Source organism: Cnephaeus nilssonii, assembly GCF_951640355.1.
Source record: "Cnephaeus nilssonii genome assembly, chromosome: 1".
Classification (NCBI taxonomy): Eukaryota; Metazoa; Chordata; class Mammalia; order Chiroptera; family Vespertilionidae; genus Cnephaeus; species Cnephaeus nilssonii.
The window spans coordinates 89,981,586-90,008,293 of record NC_137072.1 but is presented as its reverse complement, the minus strand read 5'-3'; the positions used below and the strand labels follow the sequence as shown (position 1 = coordinate 90,008,293).

The following is a 26,708-nucleotide window of genomic DNA, read 5'->3' as shown; positions in this document are numbered from 1 at the left end:
TACTACATAAATGCTAAGAAACAGAGCATAAAATGGTTAAAGGTAACATTCTTATATTTTTTACCTTGTATTTTAAAAAGATGACTGGTGGTTTCCATTCTAGTTTGTAAATCATCAAAAAATTCTATATAATCTTATTAATGAATGTCACCTCAATAAATTTAAGTAAAAAAAACACAATAAATGTAACTAGAGTTCTATTTAATACTGTGTCAGGAAATAGACTTCACTAAAACAGATAAAAAATTGGCCTTTTAATTATGTAAAATTGGCATGTTATTATTTAATTAATAAAGGATTTATAAATAAGTTAATTTCTTCCTTGGAGTCAAACATCTTGAAAATAAATCCCAGGAAATCATGGCTTTGTTTTAAAAGTCCTCTATTCCAAAAAGGGCATACAAATAAAAAGAAAGAAAAAAACAATTAACAATATTTTCTAGGTGAAAAATTACTACATAAATATTAGGCATTAGAATAGGCTCACTCATATATAGATTGTATTTAAATAAATTATGTATTAAAATTATTATATCTTTAAAATATGAATCCAGGGACATAGTCCAAAATCCTAATGTGATTTAAGTAAAATAAATAAAATTTAAGTAAAAATATATGAGTATTTTAATTGACTGCATCTTACAAGTAATCTGTGTTACACAAATTTAAGTAACTTAATATGCAAATTGCTACTTTACCTACCTATGAAAGTCTTAAAATGATTACAACAATATTCACATTTTGGTCATTGGTTTCTCTGAATTTTAAATTTAAACTTCATGTTACTGAAGTACAAGAGACTATATTGGATTTAGCCAAATTTCTTATGCTTTTTCTTAGCAAGTAGAACTTATAAGTAAAGATAGGCAACCCAATAAACCAGATTGAACAGAGCAAAGGCTGTTGGGAAAAATATTCGAGAATAAGAGTCGATTTTGGCAATGCGGATGTGGATCCTCCCCTTCCTCCAGGACCCTGTCCTGCAGTCTTCAAAGCAGCAGAAGAAGCTGGCACAGTCTTTGCCCTCCAGACACTGGTACCCGTGATCGTCTTCTCCTTGCGGCAGAGAAATGCTATTCATCGGAATCAGAGTGGATCCAGGGTGGAGTCCAGGAGATATCTGTGTAAAATAATAAATGAGAAAGAGAAGAGCATTATAAAAAAGATCAACCTGTCCCAGCAAGGCGAACTCTAAAAGAATGCAGTGAAAATAATTTTGGTGTGAAAAAATCAAAGAGGACCCATGGACACAGGCAATAGGGTGGTAAAGACCTGCAGGGGATGGGTAGGGGTTCCTTGGAGGGGGGTAAAGGAAGGGAGGGAAGAAGGGAGACATCTGTAATACTGTCAACAATAAAAAATAGATATATTATTTAAAAAAGAAAAGTATTCAATTTTAGTGCGTTTTTATATTATTTACTTTGTAACACACAACTTAATATTATTTTACATCTCAAAGATTTCGCATAAAACACCCTCAGAGATGAAATATATTCTATACTTTCAGAAAGATGATCCACTAAAATATTAACCATAACTGTAATTCTAAAACAAACTATATTTCAATGATATTTTACTCTGAAACATTTACAATGCCATAAATGTCTACTTGCTATTATATTACATTATGCAAGTTATTTATTTTAGTAATATTGAGAAAAATAGAAAAGATGACATTTTGATAAACAAGTTTTGAGAAACTGTGAGTGAATTAAAAAATGATATAATGGGGGTTATAGTAGTGGATAAGCTCAAGGCATCATAATTTAGGGGAAGAATGGGCAGGAGTTCAAAACTCAGGAGTTCAAACTTTGTCTCATTTTACCAATGTAGCTATCCACAAAGCTAGAATTGTATTAGCATCTAATTTTTTTTATAGCTGTGATGAGTATATTTCATAACTTACGTAAAATGATCAGGCTTCATCTTGCCCACCTTACTATTATTATCAGGAGTATTTGGGATACATGTCAAATTAACTTTTATGACAACAGGTTCTGAATAATAATTAAATAATAAAATATTTTTAAATATAAAAATTAAGCAATCCAGGATACTATGATGCATTAAAACAATCACTTTGGAGTCAGACCTGCTTGGGCAGAAATCCCAGTTCTGCCAGTAGAGTTGTGTGTGACCTTGAACAGGAAATGTGACTGTTCTTATGCCTCTGTGCCTTCTGCTGTACAAGTTACAATGACAATACATGGATCTATTTGGTGATAAGATGAGATAATGTACATAAAGCACCAAGCAAACCATTTGAAACATAGCAAGCATTCAGCTGCCAATAGGCAATACTTATAGTTGGTATTGTTACTGCTCGTATTGATTCCTGAACAGCATCTATATAAAAGCCTAAGTGACAATTACAACAGAATGACTGGAAGGACCAGAATGACTGGTCCTATGATGTGCACTGACCACCAGGGGGCAGATGCTCAATGCAGGAGCTGTCCCCAACCCGCAGGCCCTGATCGCTGGATGGGGCCTGCCGGCCAACCTTCCAGTCCCTCCCCCCCGGCCAGCAGGCCCTTATCACCCATTTGGGGCCAAGTCCCGGGCTGGGACAGGAAACGGGGGTGGATGGTGGCGAACGTGGCCCCTTCCCCAGGGATCTGAGGGCCGGCTTATCCTTGGGGCTGGCAGCCAACCTCCTGGATCCCTCCTTATAGCCAGCAGGCTCTGATAGGCCTGCAGCCTGCCTGCCACGGTGGTGGTTGGCCCCTCCCCCCAGCCAGCAGGCCCTGGTCTTCCCAATCGGAGCTGGGCCCAGGCTGGGATGGGGAACTGGACGTGGTTGGCAGCAACCAACCTCCCGTAGCGCCTGGGCAGGAGGCTTTGACCTCTCTCTGGCTACCTGGGGGCGGGGATGATGGGGATGAAGTGCAGTGAGAATGCAGGGTGTCCGCCGAGTTCTCTCTCACTCCCCCGCCACCCTCCCCCGGGACACCAGGGCCCACCCACCTGGGAAGCCCCCGTGCTCAGGTGCCAGGCGCCACAAAGAGCCCACCCCACACCCGTGTGGCCTCTTCCAGGTGAGCCGGGCTGCAGCCACTGGGACCACAGGGGCCAATTGGGCTCCCCATGGGTTCGTGCAGGAGCCGGTCTGCGAGGCTGTCTGGGAGAGAGCATGCTGACCGCCTGGCTTCCCTGTGGCATCGCTGGGTGGCCTAGAAGTCCATGCTGTGCCCTGGCCCGTGGCGTCCGGCCGCGCTCACCACATCTCCGCGTGGGGACTCGGGCACCGTGACTCAGGTGGAGTAGGACACATGGGGGCCCAGGGGCCCAGGTGCTGCTCTGGGCCCAGAAGTCAGCTGGGACCTGCCCTTCCACACCAGACACTCACACTTCGATCGCCGGCCAGGCCTAGGGACTGCACCCATGCACAAATTTCATGCACCGGGCCTCTAGAATATCATAATTGGCTATAAAGTATGTTAAAACAAGCAAGAACAAAATAACTACAAAAACCCAAATCTTATAAAAAAAAAAAAAAGGTTATCAGAAAAAACATTAATAACTCCTTGAATAAAATGGCAAGTAAAATATGAATGGAGATTGCAGTTTTAGTAACACTTATTCTTCAAAACCTCTGCATATTTAGGGTTTATCTTAAGATGAGATTTTACAGCTTATTATAATCAGTGGTTTTGTTGTTTAAACAGCAAGTACAATGCGGACATTATTTAAAATGTTTTAACCTTATCTAAATTATTTCTAATGAAAATGTTCATATATTTTTAGTCTTAAATTTAAAATAAATATATCACAAAGCCATGACAAATAAATATTGTACGGGAAGATTTTAAAAGTGAAAAACAAAACCTTATAACTTCTTAAAATGTGGATTTACATTGAAATCCATTTTATTTCTAAAGAGGAACATAGACTCCAAACCACTAAATTATAAAAATTCAGTGTATGCAAACAGAAGCAAATAATCACATTTTGTGATATTTCAAAAAGATAAATGCATCAGACAAGTCATAATATCCATATTAAAAACAAAATGTGCAGTCTGGAGATAAGGAGAAATACCCTAAATACAAATAAATTCATGACTCCACCAGCTTAGATGTATCATAAAAAGCAGAGACAGCGTTTATTAAATGTTAATGAAAGATGTTTTCAGATTGACACTGGGGATACTCTATTAGACTCCTAAATTTTAGTGGAGCACTAAAATGATGTAAGAAATGGAAACATTTGTATTTATTTCCCTGTCACTTAATACTTAAATAGATAGTTCAAATGCTCATCAGAGTGAAAAGTGATTAAAATACAAGTTTATTTGGGAAGTTCAAGGTTATATGGTATAAAACACATTTCATATATCACTCAGGACTGCCATAAGTGGAAATATAGTGTGTTTGTCAGAAAATATCGATTGTATATGAAATGGGATGATTAAACACTGAAGTGCACAAAGATAGAGAAAAATTGCAAGTGAGTCACTTAAAAAATGGACTAATCTCTAGTGGTCAAAATCTTGGAGACCTCCTATGACAGTGACACCTTATACTGACAATTTTTCTGGTTTCCTGCTGTCCCCCCAAAACACAAAAATTCAGAAATTGAAAGAAGCTACACTTTAATGATTGATTAATGTGAATAGAAATAGACATTATAAGTGCTGAAAAAATAGTCTAAGAGCTGATGCAATATCAATAAAATGAATATTTTGACTGGCAGATCTGTCATCCAAAAACTACTGAAAGATTAATCTGAAGAACACAAACATTCCAAACCTTATGTATCTGAAGTGCAACTATATTACCCAGCTTGTAACTCTTCAAGTAAATATCCTCTTCCTCTCCCCGCCCCAAATAGCAAGGATTGAAAAAATAAAAATAAATCAGTTTAAGTGATTAAAAAAAGAAATAACAAAATAAATAAAATTTACTCTTACTTTGAATGATAAAGTTTTGAGAACATACCTTTTTATGTTATTTCAAAAATCACTAAAAATATAGCTGAATGTAACTTTTTGAAAAATGGATTACATTCTTCTTATTATATATGCATATTATCTGGTTGTATATTAAGTACTATATTACATATATTAGTAACTTGGTTAAATATACAAAATATATTTTAAGTACCAAGACATACTTCTATCAATTAAATAGTAATTAAATAGTAAATAAAACATTTATGTACAAATTATATATATATGTGTGTATTCACATGATATAATTATTACATCATATGTTAACATCATTAATTATATGTTATCAAATATTAGTAATATGAATAGAATACATTATTAGGTCATGTTATTGATATTATATAATAGTGACTAATATTATTATTATTACATCTTTTATTTAAAAAGTTGCACTTGAAAATGCTAACCTAAGCATATGTTTTCTCCTCTCACAAAATCAGGCCGAAATTCAAAACTTACAAAATGCACTTCAGTGTTAAAAACACATAAAGGTGAGGCTTGGTGATGCTGAGCTGCCCATCAGCATGTCAGAATTTGTGATGAGTTTATAAAAGGCAAAGAACAGATGGAAATAGGCCAATGGATAAAGTTGACTCAAGGAAGCCGCATTTCAGAAAAGGCTCAGGAAATAGGAACAGGATGTGGGATTTGTTCTGTCCATCAAAGTGTCAGAGTGTGGGAGTTGTTTAGCCCCCCAACACTGACTTTAGGTAGGAAGAATGGAAATGATAAACAAGACCACAATATGGCCTTAAATGTTTGACATGTCCATCCCCAGAAGAGCTGCATATAACCTCGTCTCAGCACTACACACTTGTTAGTCAGAGTTTCACTGTGTTGGGGCATGAAATCAAGATAATTCAATAAAACATATCCCTTAAAATATATTTTACTTATGCACATCATAGAAAATATTCTGCGACTGAAAAAGTATTTGAAACCAGTAGTTTAACTGCTAATTCCCTTGGAGTGTCTGTTTACTTTTGACTTTTACATTGGACTGTTATTTGTATTGCACTTTGTTATCTGGCATTTACATGTCTAATGTGTTTTTTCTACAACTAGATTTAAAGATCCTGAAAGCAGAGAACACATTCTATAATTTTTCTCTCCAGAGTGTCTTGTTCATGGCTGGTGAAATAAATTTCTATCATTTTACACTTTAATCAAATTGAGAGATTACTAGTAAGTTCTGTCCTCTAATGGGTATAACAAGCCCAAGCCACTGGTGTGAGTATAAGATGGTTTCCTGAGATTTCTAATCATCTATAGGCTGAGTATTCTAATTTCATAATTAACTACTCTTCAGTTGGTAAAGACTAGTTTACTACTATTGTATTTATGTGACCTTTACCTGATTCATAAATAATGTTAATTACATGTTCCAACATAGTTAACTTTTTAGTTTTGGGTGTTATTGTGTTTTTTTGGTGTTTTTTTTTGGAAAATATATGTTGACACAAACATACACAAATCATATTTTTAATGAGTAGAAATAAAAACATAATGATATATATTAGATGGGAATATGGACCAAATCAAAATGTCATTGACATTCACAATGAAAATGAAAGAAGAAAGGAAAAAAATATGTTGAAAAGAGAAAATAAGAACTTAAAGAAGAAAGGATAGAGGAAAGAAGAAAGGAAGGAAGGGAGGGAGGGAGGGAGGAAGGAAGGAAGGAAAGAAGGGAGGGAGGGAGGGAGAGAGGGAGGGAGGGAGGGAGGGAGGGAGGGAGGGAGGGAGGGAGGGAGAAAAGATAGAAAGAAGAGAGGAAGGAAGTGAGGAAGAAGGGCAGACTAATATATCATATGGCTAGTAAAGTAGAAAGCCTCCTAATTGATTTATGTTTTTCTAAGAGGGTTCATTGAAGCCAAAAATCTATTGTGTTAAAGTATCACCTGTTTCTAATGAAAATAAATTGGGGTACTCTGGGATCCTCATTTAAGTTGTCATAGACACATCAACAAAGGGGATTTTCAGTTTTGCTCAATAACAGACTTATTGACCTTTCACTGACTCTAGTCAAAGTTTTTGGTCCTGGTCTGACTATTGTCATAGTAATTTAAGGTTAAAAAAAGGAAAAATACTGTACTTTAAACTACTCAGAATTTTGACCTTATTAAAAAAAAATGTAGGGAGATGGAAGGAAGGTGAAAGAAGGAGGGAGGAGAGAGGAAGAAGAGGGGAGAGGGGTAGAGAAAGAGAAAAAGAGAAAGAATACAGAGAGTGAGAGAGAGAGAGAGAGAGAGAGAGAGAGAGAGAGAGAGAGGACTTCTCTATCTCAGTTGTGCATTTGATTACTGTGGCTGAAACAGAATAAAATCACATACACAAAGCTCTTAGATAGGACATTTGAGAAAAGAGCAAGCAGAGGTGTCTATTCTTTATAAAAGTGTACTCATATTGATTTATCTGATTAGCAAGAATATATGACTGAACCAGGCAGGGAGTCAGATTTGATTACTTATCTCAGTTTTTCACTGTAAGTGACATTTACTATTGAAAGAGCGGATGAATCACAGAAAGTAAAGACTATAGAACTTTCTTATGGAGAGCTCTAAAAAAAATAATTTTTGTACCCAGGTAGTCAATTATAATGGGTCAAATTTAACTTTTATCTGGCTTTGAAATATAGTGCTTCAAAGGGCTCATTTAATTTTTTAATGTGTTAATGTATTTTTTTCTTTATTGATTAAGGTATTACATATGTGTCCTCATTTAATTTTTATTCCTTATTTTTTCATCTTTAGTATTTTGTTTCCTGGGCCTTATGCTAAATTTTGAATTCTCAGCATGTATATTTTGTATTAAATAACTATTCTAAAGCAGTGCTTAGAACAAGGGTGACTTTAATAAATATTTGGTGAATGGATGATTAAATAAACATCATAATAGTACAGTTTGCACTCCAGTTTGTAGCTTCCTGAGTAAATGTGACATGCAATGTGATTGAGAGTGCATGATGTAGAATCAGAGTGATTAGCTGTAGCCACTTATAGGTTGAGTGTCCTTAGATGCTATAAAAATAGTACCTACATTATATTCTTAGAATGAGATTAGAGAATGCATGTGAGATTATACACTGACTGGCTTTCATTCCCATTTTCCAAAAGTAAAATTTCAAGGTAGTATCTGAACATAGCTATGGATGAATATATGATGAAATGGAAAATCCAGAAGAGGATGATTGGCTTTGATTCAAGGAAAATGATAGAAAACCTGCATTTTTCCTTTCCTAAAATTTAGCAGATCAATATTAACATTGACATCATTGTCCTTTGACAATTTGTCCATTTAGGGGCTATAATATGTGCTATGCATAAGTTAAAATAATGTTAATTTGAGAAACTCATAGGCTAATTCTACAATGTAAGTTCTCAAATGTGTACTGCAAGTTAATCCACTCTGCTTTCTTGGAATATTGTGGGAATCTGAAAACAAATTCACAAAGATCTGTGCCTTAGAGTGTAACATGAAAAGTAAAATATAATTTAGAAGTATGGCAAAGCTTTATAAAGAAACTAATGAAAAAGGGGGAGGGAGAAAAATTACCGAATCCTAGAACTTACAAGTTTAGGAGCTAATATGGAAAACTCTATGCCTCACTGTATAAACACTGTGGTAAACTTATCATGGTTATTTTATACAGTTGTCATTTATTTGGGTATTTTGGAACAAATCAACATTGAAAACATTTTCTGCAGTCAGCAACGAAGTGCCTTTTTAAATTAATATTGGGGAAACGGATCTTTACTTTCTGAGTTCTCTGAGAAAAGGTAGTAAGGGTTACAAACTTGAGCTCTGGCACTAAAAAAGACGTGGGTGTGAGTCACGGATCGTTCACTTCCTGCGGCTGTCCTTGCACAAATTACTGAACTTGTACTCTTATGAGCATAATGAAATCACACATGTAAAATACTTAGAGGATCAGCTGACGTGAGCATTGTTAGATATTACTTTAAGGTTTTAAAATGGCCATTATAACAAGGAATGATAGTCAGTCACCCAACTCTTGAGCATCTTAGAATCAATTATATCAACTTGATGTGACAAAAGTTAGGATGTAAAAAACCAGTCTTTACAAAGGTGATAGGGAAGAGGGAGTAGTAGAGTGTAAATATGCAGGAACCAAAAACAAACAAACAACAAAACAAAAAAACTGTATGGCTATGACTTTCAAACACAGCCGAATACCAATGTTAAGGAGGAATCTTTGTCTCTAAAAGGTAAGTTAATTTTGTGGGCCACCTGTTTTTCAAATTCTAAACACAAACGTAGGATCTCTTTAAAAAATAATCTCAATCAACGTTTTAGGTATAAGAACCTAGCACTTGGAAAAATTCACAGCACATGAAACCAGTCTTTACAAAGGTGATCCAAGAGTCTCCTCTAAGAGGAAATTCACTAGTAAATGCACTTTCCTGGGTGGGCAATGTGAGGTACTCCAGTTTCATTTGATTTTTGTTTGTATTTTGTTTGTCTAAGTATAACATGAGCATTTAAACAGTACCTCTAATATTAAATTGCCATTCATAAAATAAAGATTTTTAACATACCGAGGCCTTGTTTTTTAGCTTTCTGTCTCTAGCAGCCTTTGCTCTTTCGTTGCTGGTAAAATAATGCAAGGTGCCATATTCCATCAAGGCTGCAAAAACGAAAATGAAACACACAGAAACAAAGAGATCCATCGCAGTCACGTAGGAAACCTTAGGTAAGGACTTCCTGGCTATGGTACTCAGCGTGGTCATGGTCAAAACGGTGGTAATACCTGCGGAGGGAGGGAAACAATAGATGAAAAATAACCTAACAGACCATTTTCATCCTTCTGATTTTGCAATATTGTGAGCAGCAATAAACAATGGACACAAAAGGGTATGATTACTGTGATTTACAGGGGGAAAAAAAATACTGGTAACCATAGCTACATTCCGTTCAATGTGTTCCCCTGTCTGTGTGTTAGTCATCTAAATTCTCTGGACTGCAAGTACTTGACTCCCTGGACCCATCCTTCCCTTGCTCTATAGTAACAGACTATTCAATTTTTAACTGTCACAAGGCTGCCTATAAACCTACTTTTATCCCATTCTGTAAAAAGGAATTTATTTTATTTGTTCTTTTTTTATTTCTTTATTGATTATGATATCACATAATTGTCCTCATCCCCCCATTCCCATCCCAAACCCCTCCCCACGTATACCCTCACCCCGCTATTGTCCGTGACCACTGGTTAGGCTTATAGGCATGCATACAAGTCCTTTGGTTGATGTTCTTAAAGGGGATACTTAGACTATAGACTTTAAATCTTTCTTCCTTTCTAATAAAATGATCCAGGCTCGGATGGCTAATTGGATTGAGCGTTGTCCCATGGACGAAGAGGCCTTGGGTTTGATTCCCAGGTCAGAGCGCATGCCTTAGTTATGGGCTCAATCCCCAGGAGGGCCATGCAGAAAGTAGCCGATCTACGTGTCTCTCTCATCGATGTTTTTATCTCTTTCTCCTTCTCCTTCCCTCTCTCTTAAAAATAAATAAAAACATATTTAAAGCTATAATTTCCCTTTAAGCAACACTTTACCTGTGTCTTGCAAATATTTATATATATTAAATATCTATTAAACTTATTTTGAAATATTTTCTACTTTCTCTTTTGACCCAAGGGTTATCTAAAAGGTCATGCCTTAATTTCTAAATATATGAGGGCAATATTATCCATATTATTTTTAGAAATTTTTTTAATTTACTTCTATTTTGGTCAGAAAATATACTCTGGAAAATTTTAGTCTTTTGAATTCTATTGGGTTATTAAGCAGATTCATTAATGTTTCCTCTATGGCTTTCCTGCTCAAAATCCTATAATAATCTCCTACCACATTTGGAATAAAAACCAAAAAGTCCTTAAAGTCCTTAGAAAAACCTACTAAACTTTATGTAATCTAACTACTGCCCACCTCTCCAATCTCTCTTTTTTTTTTTTTTTTTTTTTTTACCACTTGTCAGTCAGCTCTAGCCACAGTTATCTTTCTGAACTCCAAGCATGGCATGGTGAGGAAGATCCCACTTCAGAACCTTCTATTCTCCCTGCCTGCACCATCTTTCTATCAGTTATCCGCCAGGCTAGCTCCCGCACTTCCCTAAGTCCCTGCTACCTCCTCAGAGAGGTCTAGCCTAACTCCACAGATAAAATAGCAAACATTATGTTTATCAACCCCTAGTGCTATTCTCTAGCTTTTTTTTTTTTTTTTTTTTTTTTTGCTTTCTCTTTATAACCTTTATTACTCACTGACATTTTTTCTATGCTTTTTATATCTGTACATTAACTCTATATGCCACAAAAACATAAATGCCATGGACATGAGGATTTTATAAATATTGTTCACTGTTAATACTAAAGCACCTAGAACACTGCCTCTTTTATCAAAAGCATTTGATACAAGTTTGTAAAAATGCAATCCTATATAATAAAGAGCTAATATGCTAATCAGACCGGACAGCGGAATGACCTTCTGGGCAACCTTCCAGAATGACCAGTGGGCGGGGCCATGAGGCCTGGAGGCAGCCGTGCTGCGAGGGCCGAGGCAGCCAGGGCTGTGAGGACCGAGCCTCTTGCACAAATTTCGTGCATCGGGCCTCTAGTGTTGAATAAGTGAGCTCAGGGAATTTTCCTTCAAATATAAAAAACTTTATATTCCAAATACATAGGATCCATAATTATAAGATAACCTTCAAGTTAGATCTATCACGTATCTTTACACTTGATATACTAATATTAAAAATATTAATTCATGCAAAAAAATTCCACAATTGGCTATTCTCTTTCATGAAACTGTGGAATATGATATTTGGCTTCAGACAAACCCAATAGTATAATTAATTTATTCAAATCCTTTTTGGATAAATACAATAATAATGTTAAAAACAAAAATATAATATTTAGTTATATTCAAAGTAGCATATGAAAAATCATTTCTTTTTCCTTGACATGAAATGTAATTTGAAATGATAATTATTTTAAATAGGAAACAAATCTCAGGTATGAGTGCATTTTATCCACTAGCTATGTCTACACTTCTGCTTAGACTCCCAAAGGAAATGCATTTCCAAGCACAGAGCTGGATGCCTCAGGCTTTATCTTGCTACTTTTATGAGATTTGCATTTTACTGTATTTATGAGTAAAGTTATTCACTGCTATCATAGAAACAAAATGAAAACCTCTTTGCTGTTGAAAAAAGCAAAAGCTCTAGCTTTCTTTGTAAGACACCATTTTCAGTAATGTGATTCACTTCCTGCATTATTATATTCTTGGGAATTGATCAGTGAGTTTTCTTTCTATATTAATGCATAAATTTAAGGTGTCATCTATAATAATAAAAGCATAATATGCTAATTAGACTGGACGTCCTTCCGGATGACCTTCTGGACGAAGCCAGGGCTGCGAGGGAAGCCCGGGTCCCGGGTGCCAGAAGGAAGCTGGTGCTGGCAGCCGAGGGAAAGAAGGCCTACTTACTCTTGCATGAATTTCGTGCATCAGGCCTCTAGTTTTTTAAACAAATGTATAGTAATTAGAAAAATTTTCTTATATGATGATTATTGTAATGGGTTGCTAAAGAATGAAAACAAAAGTCTATTATATCAAGTGTGAATTACAAATTACCTTTTAAATTAGTGTTATATTACAGGAAACTCTCAGAAGTATTCACAGACTATGTCCACAGTCTATAGATTACCAAAGCCTATAAGATAATTGTTTCTGTCCTGGCCAGTGCTGTCAAGTGGCTAGAGCATTGGCCTGTATACCAAAGGGTCACAGTTTCATTCCTGGTCAAGGAAGGACACGTGCCTGGGTTTCAGGTTCCATCCCTGGCCCTGGTCAGGGCTCATGTAGTACACATTGATATTTCTCTCTCTATCTCTCCCCCAGCCTCCCTCCCACTTTCTCTAAAAATCAATGGAAAAAAATATCCTTGGGTGAGGATTAACAACAACAAAAAGATTCTTATTCCTTTCAGCAACCTGCCCTTCAGAACAGTTGACTATTCATTAGCACCATTGTAAGAGTAAGGCACTTCAAAGTCTTCTTAACACACACCAGTCAATAAATTTTGGCTGTTAATGATCCAGCTAAAAAAGAAAATAAAATCTTGAAAAGTGATTGAAATTGTTGACTAAATTAAACTCAGTGATTATGTATGATTTTTATGTGTTAATTCTTGCTGTGTATGCATGCTTTCCTTGGCCTCTAGTAATGGAAACAATGAAAATATTTTCTGAAGTTCTAAGTTCTTTGCATTTCTATTTCATTTTTTTTTTCATGTATGCATTTCAAAACTATATTGCAATAGAGTAACTTAATTTTTGCTTGATTGCAGTGTAGAGGAATATTCTAATATATTCAACAATAAAGTTTATCACATTAAAATATTTATAAAAGTTCCATGACACTTAATGGGACTTATAGCATAATATTATATAGCATACCTAGTGAGGTTCTTGCAGGTACTGCATCTTTATTGATCCAAAAAGATACCCAAGAAAGAACAACTGTCAGAATGCATGGGATGTAGGTCTGAATAGTGAAATATCCCATTCGTCTGCTCAGGTCAAAAAAAATTGTCATGATAACATAATCCCCTGAAAGAAAAAAAAAAGTTTTATTTTGGTTATAAAGTAAATAAAAAAGTATAGATTCCAACCCATAGGTTGAAATACAAATGCTATTTCACTAATTTTGTGTTTCTTTCTTACCAGACATTGTGTGATAAATTTGGGTTGAGTTCCGCAACCCTACAAATGCAAACTGATATAATCTCCAATATTTAGGATCAGCCACTTCTACAGAAGGTTTTTTCCACTTATATTCAATTTCATTTTTAGGGTATCCATCTAGATAATATATTAAAATAAAATTCATAAATTAGCAAGATCCAAATCTGTTACAGTTGCCATACCAACATTATCCAAAGACAAATTTTTTGAAATTCTTCTTCACTGTTCTACTATACTATATGTCAAAAAATACTCCATACAATTTATGTGTATATTTTAAAGAATAATGATAATTCCTGTAACTCCACATAAATTAGGAAATAGAACCCTGCTAGCATCCAGGAAATCTCATATGACAACCCCAATATAGCATTTCCTCTCCCAACTAGAGGTAAACACTAACCAGCTTTCTGGGGTAATTCTTTAACTTTTTTGTAGTTGTTATAGATATTTTGTTATGCATTTCTGAAAAATAGTTTATTTTTTTGAACTCTATTTGATTGCTGCTTTACTGAATGTATTATTTTATATTTTACTTATTTTAATATATTTATGCAGTGGATTTTTTTTTTTTTGCAGTAGATTTTTTGTATAATGATTTTGTATCCTGCAACTTTACTGTATTTATTTATTGTTTCTAATAGTTTTTTGGTGGAGTCTTTAGAGTTTTCTATATATAGAATCATATTATCCACAAAAAGTGACATTTATACTTCTACCTTCTTTATTTAGATGCCTTTTATTTCTTTCTCTTGCCTTATTGCTGTTGTTAGGATTTTCAGGACTATCTATATATATAAAAGACTAATATGAAAAGTATCCCCTCGGGAGTTCAACCAGGAGTCCGGGAGTTTGATCACTTGCTATGATGTGCACTGACAACCAGGGGGCAGTGGGGAATGAAGGAAGGCCCCAGCCAGCAGCCAAAAGGCCCCAATCAGCCCTGATCACCTGCCAGGCTTAGGGACCCTACCTGTGCAAGAATATTGTGCACTGGGCCTCTATGTTGAATAAGAGTGGTGAGAGTGGGCATCCTTATCTTATTCTTAATCTTAGAAAAAAAAACTTTCAGTTTTTCACAATTGATTATGATATTAGCTGAGGGTTTCTCATATATGGCCTTTATTATGTTAAGGTACTTTTCTTCTATGCCCATTTTATTGAGTGTTGTAATCATAAATGGATATTATATCTTATCAAATGCATTTTATATATCTATTTGATAAGGTCATATGATTTTTAATCTTTTGTTAATGTGATGTATTATATTGATTGACTTGCATATGCTGAAACATCATTGTGCCTCCAAAATGAATTCCACTTAATCATGATGTATTAGTTGTTTAATGTATTGTTGTATTCCATTTGATAATATTTTATTTAGGATTTTTGCATCTGCATTCATCAGAGATATTGATCTATAGTTTTCTTTCTTGTGTTATCCTTGACAATTTTTGATATCAGCATTATGTTGCCTCATAAAATGTTAGGAAGTATTGCCTCTTCATTTTCTTTGGAAAAGTTTGAGCAGGATAGTTATCAAATCTTTTTGAATGTTTGGTAGAATTCACTGGTGAAGCCATCTGATCCTGGACTTTTATATTTTGGGAGGTTTTTGATGGTTGTTTTAATTTCCTCTCTGTTGACCAGTCTATTTAGATTTTCCAATTCTTCATGATTCAGTCTAGAAAGGTAATATATTTCTAGGAATTTATCCATTTCTCTTAAGTTAATGAATTTGGTGGGATACAGTCTTTCATAATGTTCTAGTATGAACCTTTGTACATCTGTGATGTCTGTGGTAACTTTTCTTTCATTTCCAGTTTTGTTTATATGAGTTTTCCTCATTTTTCCTTAGTGAGTCAGCCAAGGGTTTGTCAATTTTATTAATCTTTTCAAAGAATCAGATATTTGTTTTGTGTGTGTGTGTGTGTGTGTGTGTGTGTGTGTGTGTGTGTGTGTGTGTAGTCCTTTTGTTATCTATTTATTTTAATTTGGCTCTAATTTTTACTATTTCCTTGCTTCTGTTGATTTTGGGTCATTTTTGTCCTTCATTTTCTAGTTCTTTAAGGTTTTTTACTTGAGATTTCTCTTGTTTCTTGAGATTAGCCTGTAATGATATAAACTTCTCTCTTATTAGTGCTTTCATTACATCCCAGACGTTTTGATATATTGTTTTGTCATTCTCATTAGTCTCCATATATCTGTTGATCTATGAAATCATTATGTATTTTATCACTTACAGCTTGAAAATTCTAGTGGACAGGAATGTTCATCCATAGGAAAGTTATGAAGCTGAAGATAACATTCTGCATTAATTGTCAATCTATTTAGATGGAAAAAATAAATATTAAAAATGAGACATAATTTCAAGTATTGAAAATATTTTCTCTAATTATCAAGCATAATTTTGGCCTATAATAATGAACTTTGATATACTAGGAAATAATAATTCTATAATCTTGAAGTCTTATGTGGCAATATTATAACATTCATAAATGAGTTAGACAATTCTAACATTTCCCTCTCTAGCCAACTAAGCTACCTCTGTATCCATTTAGTATAATGTTTTTTTACCATTAAAAATTTGTGCTTCAGGAGATCAATACACATACATATGAGCTTGTGCGTGTGCACACACACAAACAATTAGCAGAGTGTACATGGTTAAGTATGATAAGTTTTTCTCTTAATTTATCATGAACATCTTTCCATTATGGGTTATCCTTAAGAAGTAGATTTATTCATGACAATGAATTTAGATAAACCCTAATCTTACACATGAGCATTCATTTAATCTTTTCTTAAGGGATTTTTTTACTACATTATAAAAAATCACTGTGTTACTCTGAGCTTAAACAAGAGTTGTTGTTTTTTTTTTTTTAATGTTACCATGCTAGATTTTAATGTATAAAAGGAGCATCATAGTTCTTACTTACTCTGCAACTTTAAAAATGGGAAATTCATGAGTTGACCAAATATTAGTATGAAAAATAAGTTAGAGCAATGACACTTTTTAAAACAGTACTACCTTAAAGTATATAGGACTCGTCCATCATTCCAAATTCGAAGCAGACGATTAGGAGTCGTTATCCAATGAGCATCAGATTTTCTTGAGTTTCTGAAGAACGTGTCAGGAATCCAAATTTTTCCAACCATATTACTGTTAAGTACAAGCACTTTCATTGTACTATTGAATTTTAAACGACTATCAAACCAGGTTTGGGCAAAAATAATATCAATTGTGTATTCCTGAAAGACAAAAAGAAGAATAATGACATGTAATAGTAAAGCCACTTTTTTACATGTTTTCTTTAGATGTTTGAATTTTTATATTAAAAAAGTTTCTTTAAGTTAATAGCAATTAAACTTGGTCTTTTGGGACAAAAACAAAACAAAACAAAATGTCATAATCCAAACCTCTTTTTAATTGTTTACAAGAGTCATGTAAAAATAATCCAGTATTTCTAGTAATCACTGCTGCTTAATGTGGCTTTATTTTTTGGAAATTTTACTCAAGACTTTATAATATGTTGGATATTATCATTAAATACAAAAGCAAATCATCTTAATGTTAACAATTATATTACTTTTGTGATATTCACATTGTGCTTAAGTCACAGAAAACAATATGAAGTATAAAATTAAGATGCTAATATTCACCAAATTACCTAAAAGCCCTTACATTGTTTTCTGTACAAAAAAATTAATTACGATTACTTAGATTACTCTTTTCAACTGTTTTAAAGCAAAGGCACATAAACACACATACCACGATATTCTTGTGTTATCTTCACAATAGTTATCGTTCATGCCTATCCTGACCTCCTGCTTCTCAGGCTGGATGTATTTTCTTTGGGAGAAATTATACTTGATCCAAACAGCCTCTTCGACTGACACAACTGATTAACCATTCAGAATCTAACAGTGTAACCTGGGTTAATGACATGGTTTCTGGTTTTAATAGTAAATGAAATAGAAAGAAGGCTCATGCTCATTCTGATGAGTAGATCATCAGTAGATATGGTAGAATTTGTGCCAGAATTTTGTTGTTCGTTGGTATGTAGTCACGTGGCAGAAACAGCTTAAAATAACGGAAGAGGCATACATATGTACCAGGATTATGGGTAGGCAAAGATCTAACATTGTTTGCTAGAGGAAACCTCATGCTACTTGGTGGGGATACTTGGCTGCAGTATTCCTACCTAACAGGCGTTAAAAGTGACACTTGATAACTACCTAATCTAGGGGTGGGGTTTATCAAGCAGCTGTGAATTTTCCTTAGGAGTAGCTGACAGAATCTTCTTTAGAATACCTGTTTATAAAAGTGCTAACCACTGTTGAAAGAGCTATGACTTCCAAAGGGTCACATTCTCCCAAGCAGAGAGTATTGAGGACATGTGAAAACTTTTCTATTCAAAATTATCCCCTCAATCCAGGATCAAGAAGAGAAAGATGTCTTAATAATCTGTCCTTCCCAAATCCATAACAGAGGTTAATAATTCCAAGGTCTTTTAAATTACTAATCCTTAATAAGTGTCTCACTAAAATAAGAAGGTCATTAAAGTTTGTGCCATTTTATATGTAATCGAAAATACAATTTTGTTTACTCGTTTGTATTAGTGTAATTTCCAGAACATGATTAAACTGTTCTTGTACTTCATGTTCCCATTTAGAGGTTATAATAAGCTGCATAATAAATAAGCAAAGGAAACATGAAAAGAAAATTCCATTTATCCAGAACAAGTGCAATAGCTTCTAGGATAGACATTTGGAGATAAGGAACAGGGCTTTTAACATGTGAGAGCCAATGAACATTATGAAATTTACTTTGCTTCCTTGAAAGTTAGTTGAGAACACAGCATTAGTAAGTAAAGATGAAGAAGTGAGTCATTTTGATTTCTAACTCCATTAAGTCAAACCGTAATTGATGAAAGTTTATGTAGTGTAGTCTTCCCATTACACTGTCAGCTTTCCAATTATGCATGTGTCTCATACTTAACTAATTCGATATTACTGTCTTTCTAGTAATGAAAGAAAACTTCATATAAAATGCAGACCTGCCTAAGAAATTATTGTAGGTGAATAATTTCATTACAAAATTTGGTTGATTGTGATCTTGTCTTTCCACCTGGAAATTAATCTCTCCCTAAACTATCTATTCACATGTCCAGATATTATGAGGGGCCAGATAATGGTTAGCAGTAAATCAAATCTAAGGGCTACAGACATGTTGAGAAAAGGTACAAGTGTAGTTTGCCAGGAGGCAATGAAGTGTCAGTCTTGAGTCAAATGCAGTCTGGAGAAAGAATCTCTCTTCCTCAAGGGACCTCACTCAGTCCTTTCTCTTAAAGCTTTCATCTGATTGGATGATATCCGCCTACCTTATAAGGGATAATCTGATTTACCTAAAGTCTAGTGATTTAAATGTTAATTGCATCTAAAAAATGCCTTTACAGCAGCATGCAGAATTTATTAATCAAGCCAAGCTTGATGTCAGAACTACCAAGTAGTACAGGTCCATTTTACCACATTAGCATGCCTACAAATCTATAAAGACAAAATTGTAACTAACCCGGGACTCTCTATCTTGAAAATAATTCAAAATAGACACCTCTAAAATCTGACTAAGATGTATCAGAGGTCTCAAAGGTGTAAGTGGAATGACAGTTGTGATATAATGAGTGAAAAGACACAATACTATAAAATATGCATAATAGTATGGTATTTAGTAAAGCTATCTACATAGAGTTATTAAATTGGAAGTAAGAATGGTGAATCCTGGATAACAACAATCTAGAATATTTCTTTTCTTTCACTTATATCAAATTTATAACTTTCCCATATTGGACATAAATTCCTTCTATAATAAACAGATACATTATTTTTATGAAATTTGTTTTCATAAAAAACAGCATGAAGTCATCATTTGCAACTTAAAATATATTTGAGCTCATACACAGCCTTTTTCTTGGCCTTTGACCTTCTGTATTGCTGTATTTTTCATTGTTTAGCCGTTCTCCCCGCTAGGTTTTAGCTTCTCTGAAGGAAGGAAGCAATATATTTTAGTGGGAAATAACCACCTGTAACAATATAGGTAATAAACACGTGTAAGGCAAACAAAACCATAAAATAAGAGAGAAATATATTTGTTTATATCAAAAACTAATATCATTTTTATATTATTTGAGGATCAGAGGTTAATTTAATTTCAAATTCTAAGATCTTTAATGCCATATAAATGGGTAAATGAACATATTGAGTAAAGAGGCATAGAAATGAAAACAACACTATTCATTTATAATTTCTTATTTGATCTCTTGGTGTTGAATCAAAATGTACCTATATTTTATATTGTTTTAAAATAAAGCCTGTGAAAAGAACTAGATTTAAGTAGCTAATGCCAAAAGTAATATGTTAATGCAATATAAAAAAGTAAAGAAATTAAAACTATGGTAATAAGCTTTAAAGTATTGTACAAACCAAGAAAATAAAGTTTAAACTGTTAAATATAAATTCTTTTTTTTTTTTTCAATTACTTTACTTCATCAGATCCAGAAAGACTAAACTCCTTCTCTTCCCCTCCATTAGCATATGCAGGTCAATTATTCAGATAGGAAAAAAAATCTTGTTTTTATGGATTTGCTAACTCACAATTTCTCAAATTAATATACCTATTAAGAAGTAACAGTTTCCAGTTAACAGAGTATAAAGAATAAACAGGGTTTATTTGATATGTACAAGCTATGTTTCAGATTCTATTTTCTTAAATCTAGAAGCTGCAATAACAAAAAACGAGAGGGAAGGAACAAGAGGTACAAGCAGAAAAAGAGAGAGAGAGAGTGATAAACATATTGAACATTAGGACCCATTGCACAAATCATGCTGAAGAAATCTGTTCCTTAAAATTGAAGAAATTCATGGAGAAAAATTTGTCTGTGAGCATCAGCTTCTCTAGTATATTTAGAATGTTTGAACACAGTTATATGTCTCAAGGGTTTATTACCAAAAATGAGGTTGATATAACAAGAGAAAGCAAAAAAGACTTAAAAGTCATTTCTCACCATATTTAAACAGATTATTAAACTATACACCTACCCCCCCCCCACACACACACACACACATTTGATACTTGGCCATCCCACTTGTAAAACCACCCTCTTGCTTGCTTAATTATACCCAAGTCTGCCTGCTTGATTGCACTCACATTCAAAGCAATTTTGTTCATTTGATGAAAACTGAATTTTAATTTTTCTGTATTGTTTAGTTAAAACAGTCTTCTATGTAAACTGCTCCTCAATAATCCCTAATACTTCTCTTTCAATAAACAGTATCAAACATTCTTAATTTTTTCCTGTATGTACTTTAGTATCACCAGTTTTAATAACAGTTTAATTTAATTAGCCTTTAAAAAAATGATCACTGTTCCAGGTCATACATGTGTAACTATGTCACTGGGAAAATGAATCTTCAGTACTATGAAATTTTTATATAGTTAGATCATCATAAATGGCTCTTGGTACCCATTCTTGTCAAATATCTCTGGAACACTAATACAGCCTTGAATCCTATTTCTGTTTATTTTAACAAGCATATATTTTCCTTTAATGAATTCATTAAAATGGAAAACAAAGGCCCAGAGCAAAAAATACACAATTCATGAAACCGTAGACTTCCATATGCTCTAACACGCTTATCTCCTCTAAGCATTGGTTAATTAAGAATGAATATTTTAAGGTTCTCCTAAAAAGAAAATTAACATTTCAGTTATATATTGTTTTATGAAATCTCATATTTGCATAGTGTTAAATAATATACACAGATATTTAGTATGATTTGTCTTTACAATAATCAACTGGTTGTATAGGAGTTTGCTTTAAACAGAGCTAATATTAAAAATTTCAGTGAAACTTTCTTTTTTCTTGGCTTATTTGCCACTGTTTTATCATAATTTTCTTGCCAACATTGGTATTTTATTTACTACATCAGTCTCATATTATGTACAGATTCCTTAAATGTACATATCCCTTAAAGTCTGATACTCATTTCTTTTTTTCTTTTCTTTACAAGATTGTTTTCTCCATGTCTCAGGATTTAGCTAATTACTGACAGATATTTGCTCCAGTGCTAACATTTTCCTGCGAGTTAGCTTCTAATTTCAGACTGTCAAATTCAACTTCTCCACAGCCTATTCATACTCATTTGCAATGAGGTAACAGAGATGTCCTGGTGTGGCCGCAGTGCTCTCAGTCAGTGCAGGCAGCTGTGAAAGTTCATGACAATCACATGAACATCATATTGAGTAAGAAAAAAAAAACACAAAAAAACATAGCCTGACTATAATACCATGAGAATGAGCAGACACAGGCGCTTGTTAGGTACGATGACTATGCAGATATAAAGGGGTTAAATCCTTGTAATAAAGAAACAATTTGACTGCTGTAATATCGAATACGTCAAGTAAGGGAGCAAATCAGCAAAATCTTAGAGAATTCTACTCAGATGGTGTTATGGGCTGAAGTGTATTGCCACAAAATTCATATGAAGCCCTAACTCTCAGTACCTCAGAATGTGAAGTACTTGGAGCTAAGTCTTTTAAGGGGGTTATTAAATTACAATAAGGTCATTAGACTGGGCCCTAAGCAAATCTGACTGGTGTCCTTTTAGAAGATAAAATTCAGACACACAAAGAGACAGCAGAGATGTGCTTGCAGAGAGAATAGTTCATGTGAGGACACAGCAAGATGGTAGGCATCTGAAAACAAAGGAGAAAGGGTTTTAAGAAACTAAACTTGCTACAATCTTGATTTGGGCTACTGTGTTTCAGAACTGGAGAAATAAATGTCTGTTGTCTGAGCCACCTAGTCTGTAGTGTGTTGTTGTTTTTTTTGTTTGTTTTTGGTGATTTGTTTGTTTGTTTGTTTGTTTGTTTGTTTTTTTGCTGTCTTGAAAGACTAACAGAGATGACAAAATCAAGGGAGATGAATATAAGACATTATTGAGTCCACTAAATGAGTCCTAGTAAGTAATTTGACTCACAGAAATGGGATTATTAGGGTTTAGGGCAGATCATTTTTAACCTATTTTTAAAATTTTCTATGGGTTCTATTGAGGGGTTAATTATGTCTTTAAATCAGTAATAAAATGCTATCCTTTCAATTTATAAAGATAAAACATAAATAACAGCCCACACTGGTTTGGCTTAGAGCATCGGCCTGTGGACAGAAGGGTCCTGGGTTTGATTCCAGTCTGGGGCACAGGCCAGGTTGCAGGATCCATCCCCAGTAGAGGGCGTGCAGGAGGCAGCCAATCAATGATTCCCTCTCATAATTGATGTTTCTATCTCTCTCTCTCCCTCTCCTTTCCTCTTTGAAATCAATAAAAATATATTTAAAAACCACATAAATAACACACTTTATCATTTTCCATCCTAAATGACCTTCCTTTGAATTTTCTCTCCTTTCATCTCTCCCATATCTACCGCAATACTCATCAAATTCTCTTCTAAGTGAAGTATGTCAAAATCATAAAAGTAAACTACATTCCCACTATGGACCCATCAACACATGTTGCATGTCTATTCCTATAACCCATATTATGTCTTCAAGGACCTGTGACAAGAAGTGGAATATAAGACCAATTTTGAGGATGGAGAAGGGATGTAAAATTCAGTTGTTATTTCTTTTCTACCTTCACCATTCCATGGAATTTCATCTAGCAAAGATAACCAGAACCACCTAACTGCCAACAGCAGTGGGCCCAACTTAATCCATTTTTCATTGGATTATCACATACCTTGACAATTGATTATTAGTTCCTTCTTCTTCATAGTCTTTAATTTTTCTGATTATATAATATCATCTGTTCCTGGTTCTTCTCCTACCCCTCTCACTTTTACACATCCATTTTTCGCACCCCTTTTTCTTCCATCTGTATTTTATATACATTGATTTCATTTTAACATCTGGTCCTTGGATCTGTGTCCTTCTTCATTGCCATTTTCTCCTGGATCATTTCATGTAGTATTGAGGTTTTAAGTATTCTGTATTCTGCTTGTCCCTCTTCCCTTCCCATTTACATCTATATTCACTCATAACCTCTTCCCTGACCAGCAGACTTAAAATCCAAATAATTGCTGGACAGCTCTTCTGGCACATATCTATATTCCCTGTTTCAAATAGTAACTCTAGCATCTGCAAAGTCTTCTCATTTATATACCTTGGAGTCAGCCTATGCACAACCAATGAAACTATAAAGTCCGAAAAGTTCACTCATCTAATATTTCTTAAATGTACTAGTGTCTTCTCCAGCTCAGTTGCTACTACTCTAGGTAAGGCCTTCATGATCTATTGTCCAGATTAATGCAACAATCTCTTAAGTGGTCACTTTAATGCTGGCTTAGCCCCTTACATCCATCTTCTATGCTTTTGTAAGAATGGTCTATTAAAAATATAAATCTGTAGCCCTGGCCAGTGTGGCTCAGTTGGTTGGAGCACCAACCTGTACACAGAAAGTTTGAAAATTCCATTCCTGGTCAGGACATAACCTAGGCTGTGGGTTCATTCCTGGTCTGGGCCCTTATAAAAGGCAACCAGTCAATGTTTTTCTCTCTCACACCCCTCTTTCTCTCCATCCCTCCTCTCTCTCTCTCTCTCTCTCTCTTCCTCTCACTCTAAAATCAATAAACATATCCCTGAGTGAGGACTAAATATATATATATATATATATACCCATGTATATCCTACCTAATAAAAGAGTAATATGCAAATTGACCCTAACTCCGCTACACCCACAAGCCATGCCCACAAGCCACACCCACCAGCCAATCAGGAGCAGATATGCAAATAAACCCAACCAAGATGGCTACAGCCACAGAGAACAAGGTTTCCCAGGCAACGAAGGAAGCCAAGCTTTCCACCTGCCCTTGCAGGCCTAAGCCTCCACTCAAGCTACAAAGTTTCAATTATAGAAGGTAAACAAATCCAAACAGAAATAGTGGCAGCCATGGAGCAGGAGAGAGCAGGCCAGGGTTGCCCCGGCAATGGAGGAAGCCAAGCTTTCCACCTGCTCTGGCTGGCCTAGGCCTCCACTCCAGGCTACAAAGTTTTAATTATAGAAGGTGAATTAACCCCAACAGAAATGGCTGCCAACCACGGAGCGAGCAGGAGGCTTGGCTCCGCTCCAGGCTACAAAATTTCAATTGAAGAAGGTAAATAAATTCCAGATACCAGGGCCTCTGCTTGGATCGCCAGGGGGCGTGGCTGGCCTGCAAACCACCACAGGCCCCTTGCTCAGGCCGCCCCACGCCCCAAGGGAACCCCCATCCTGATCCGGGACACCCTTCAGGGCAAACCAGCGGGCCCCCACCCCTGCACCAGGCCTCTATCCTATCTAATAAAAGAGTAATATGCAGATTGACCATCACTCCAACACACAATATGGCTTCCCCCATGTGGTCATAGATCCTGCCCCCATGTGGACACAAGATGGCCACCACAAGATGGCCAGCAGGGGAGGGCAGTTGGGAGGCACCAGGCCTGCAAGGGAGGGCAGTTGGAGGCGATCAACCCTACAGGGGAGGGCAGTTAGGGGTGACCAGGTTGCCAGAGGAGGGAAGTTGGGGGCAAACAGGCTGGCAGGGGAGCAGTTAGACATCAATCAGGCTGGCATGGGAGTGGTTAGGGGGTGATTAGGCTGGCAGGCAGAAGCAGTTAGGGGCAATCAGGAAGGTAGGCAGGCGAGCAGTTGGGAGCCAGCAGTCTTGGATTGTGAGAGGGATGTCCTGGTGGGATCGGGCCTAAACAGGCAGTCGGACATCCCTCGAGGGGTCCCAGATTGGAGAGGGTACAGGCTGGGCTGAGGGACACCTCCCCTTCATGCACAAATTTCATTCACCGGGCCTCTAGTATATATATATAAAATTATGTATTATATATCTGCCTATAATATGCTCATGATTAAAAGCTTCCAGTCATTTCTCTTATCCAAGGGGATATAATTCATATAATACATAAACTTCCTATTATGGCTTACATGACCATCCTTAATAAGGCATCTAAACATTATTTTAATTCTTTTCCTTGCATTTATGTTCCGGGGTTATTAATTTGCTGAACATTCTTCTGATCTTATCAGTCTGCTTTAGTCCTCTATGACTCTGTTCATGCTCCGTCCTCTGCCAGTCAGTCCCTTTCCTTCTCCGACTACTTTCCCCTCCGTCCTTCTGGTTATCTTCTCCCAGATTTCTTCAGGAATCTACTCTTGATGGCCTAGGTGATAAGTTTTTATTCCCTAGCATAGTTCCTACCATTGAAGTAAAGGGCTACACATTCTTAGACATGGGAATATTTTAGCCCCAGTGGTTCATACCTGGCACATAGGAATTGGAGGTATTGCCCTCAACTGATTAAGAGTTAATGATCAGAAATACTTGCATGTTCATTCCATTACTGAGGTATATACTCAAGAATTCCATGCCAGAGTTTTGTTTTTTTAATGTTCATTACTCACCATATTTATGGGATCAACTGGTCCAATGCTGTTTACATAAATATCAGTTTCAATTACTGTGGGCCTCACTGCAAAACATCAAAGAAAAAATGGTCAAGGACATGACCAGAGGTTTCATTAAATAGAACTTAGTTATAAAAAAATCTAAATGAGTCTTACTATTTATTTTTTAAATAATAAAGCATCCCTCACTAGAAATGAAGAAACATAAAATTTTACAGAAACATAAGCACCTTTCAGTTTACAAATTGATTTTATGATGCATGTTTTTGACTGAAAACATCCAGTGCACAACCTAAAAATATTTTTAAAATACCTAAATAATTTATTAAATCCAAGGAAGTGAAGTCAATAAAAATTGCTAGATAATCTTCTCTATAACAGTCATAGAATTTTAGAATTTGCATGGATTTAAGAGCCTATTGTTTTCCTAACCCTGTTCCTCCCTCGTTAACAATATTCCTGTAGGTTGTTCAGAATTCG

At 35.3% G+C, this 26,708-nt stretch overlaps 1 protein-coding gene across 2 annotated transcripts in view; it reads right to left on the bottom strand.

Annotated features, from left to right (window-relative positions):
* Window positions 1–850: 850 nt before the first annotated feature.
* GABRG1 (gamma-aminobutyric acid type A receptor subunit gamma1) overlaps window positions 851–26,708 on the bottom strand; it is a gene marked incomplete at both ends in the record, with an annotated part of 44,273 nt that continues 18,415 nt past the window's right edge. The window contains 7 exons of one of the 2 annotated variants that reach the window (XM_079773826.1): window positions 851–1,120; window positions 9,511–9,722; window positions 13,428–13,580; window positions 13,695–13,832; window positions 15,959–16,041; window positions 16,747–16,967; window positions 26,226–26,293. In XM_079773826.1, the coding sequence (XP_079629952.1) occupies window positions 851–1,120; window positions 9,511–9,722; window positions 13,428–13,580; window positions 13,695–13,832; window positions 15,959–16,041; window positions 16,747–16,967; window positions 26,226–26,293 (1,145 nt within the window). The remainder of the gene's footprint in view (window positions 1,121–9,510; window positions 9,723–13,427; window positions 13,581–13,694; window positions 13,833–15,958; window positions 16,042–16,746; window positions 16,968–26,225; window positions 26,294–26,708) is intronic. The other variant, XM_079773827.1, reaches the window with a different exon arrangement.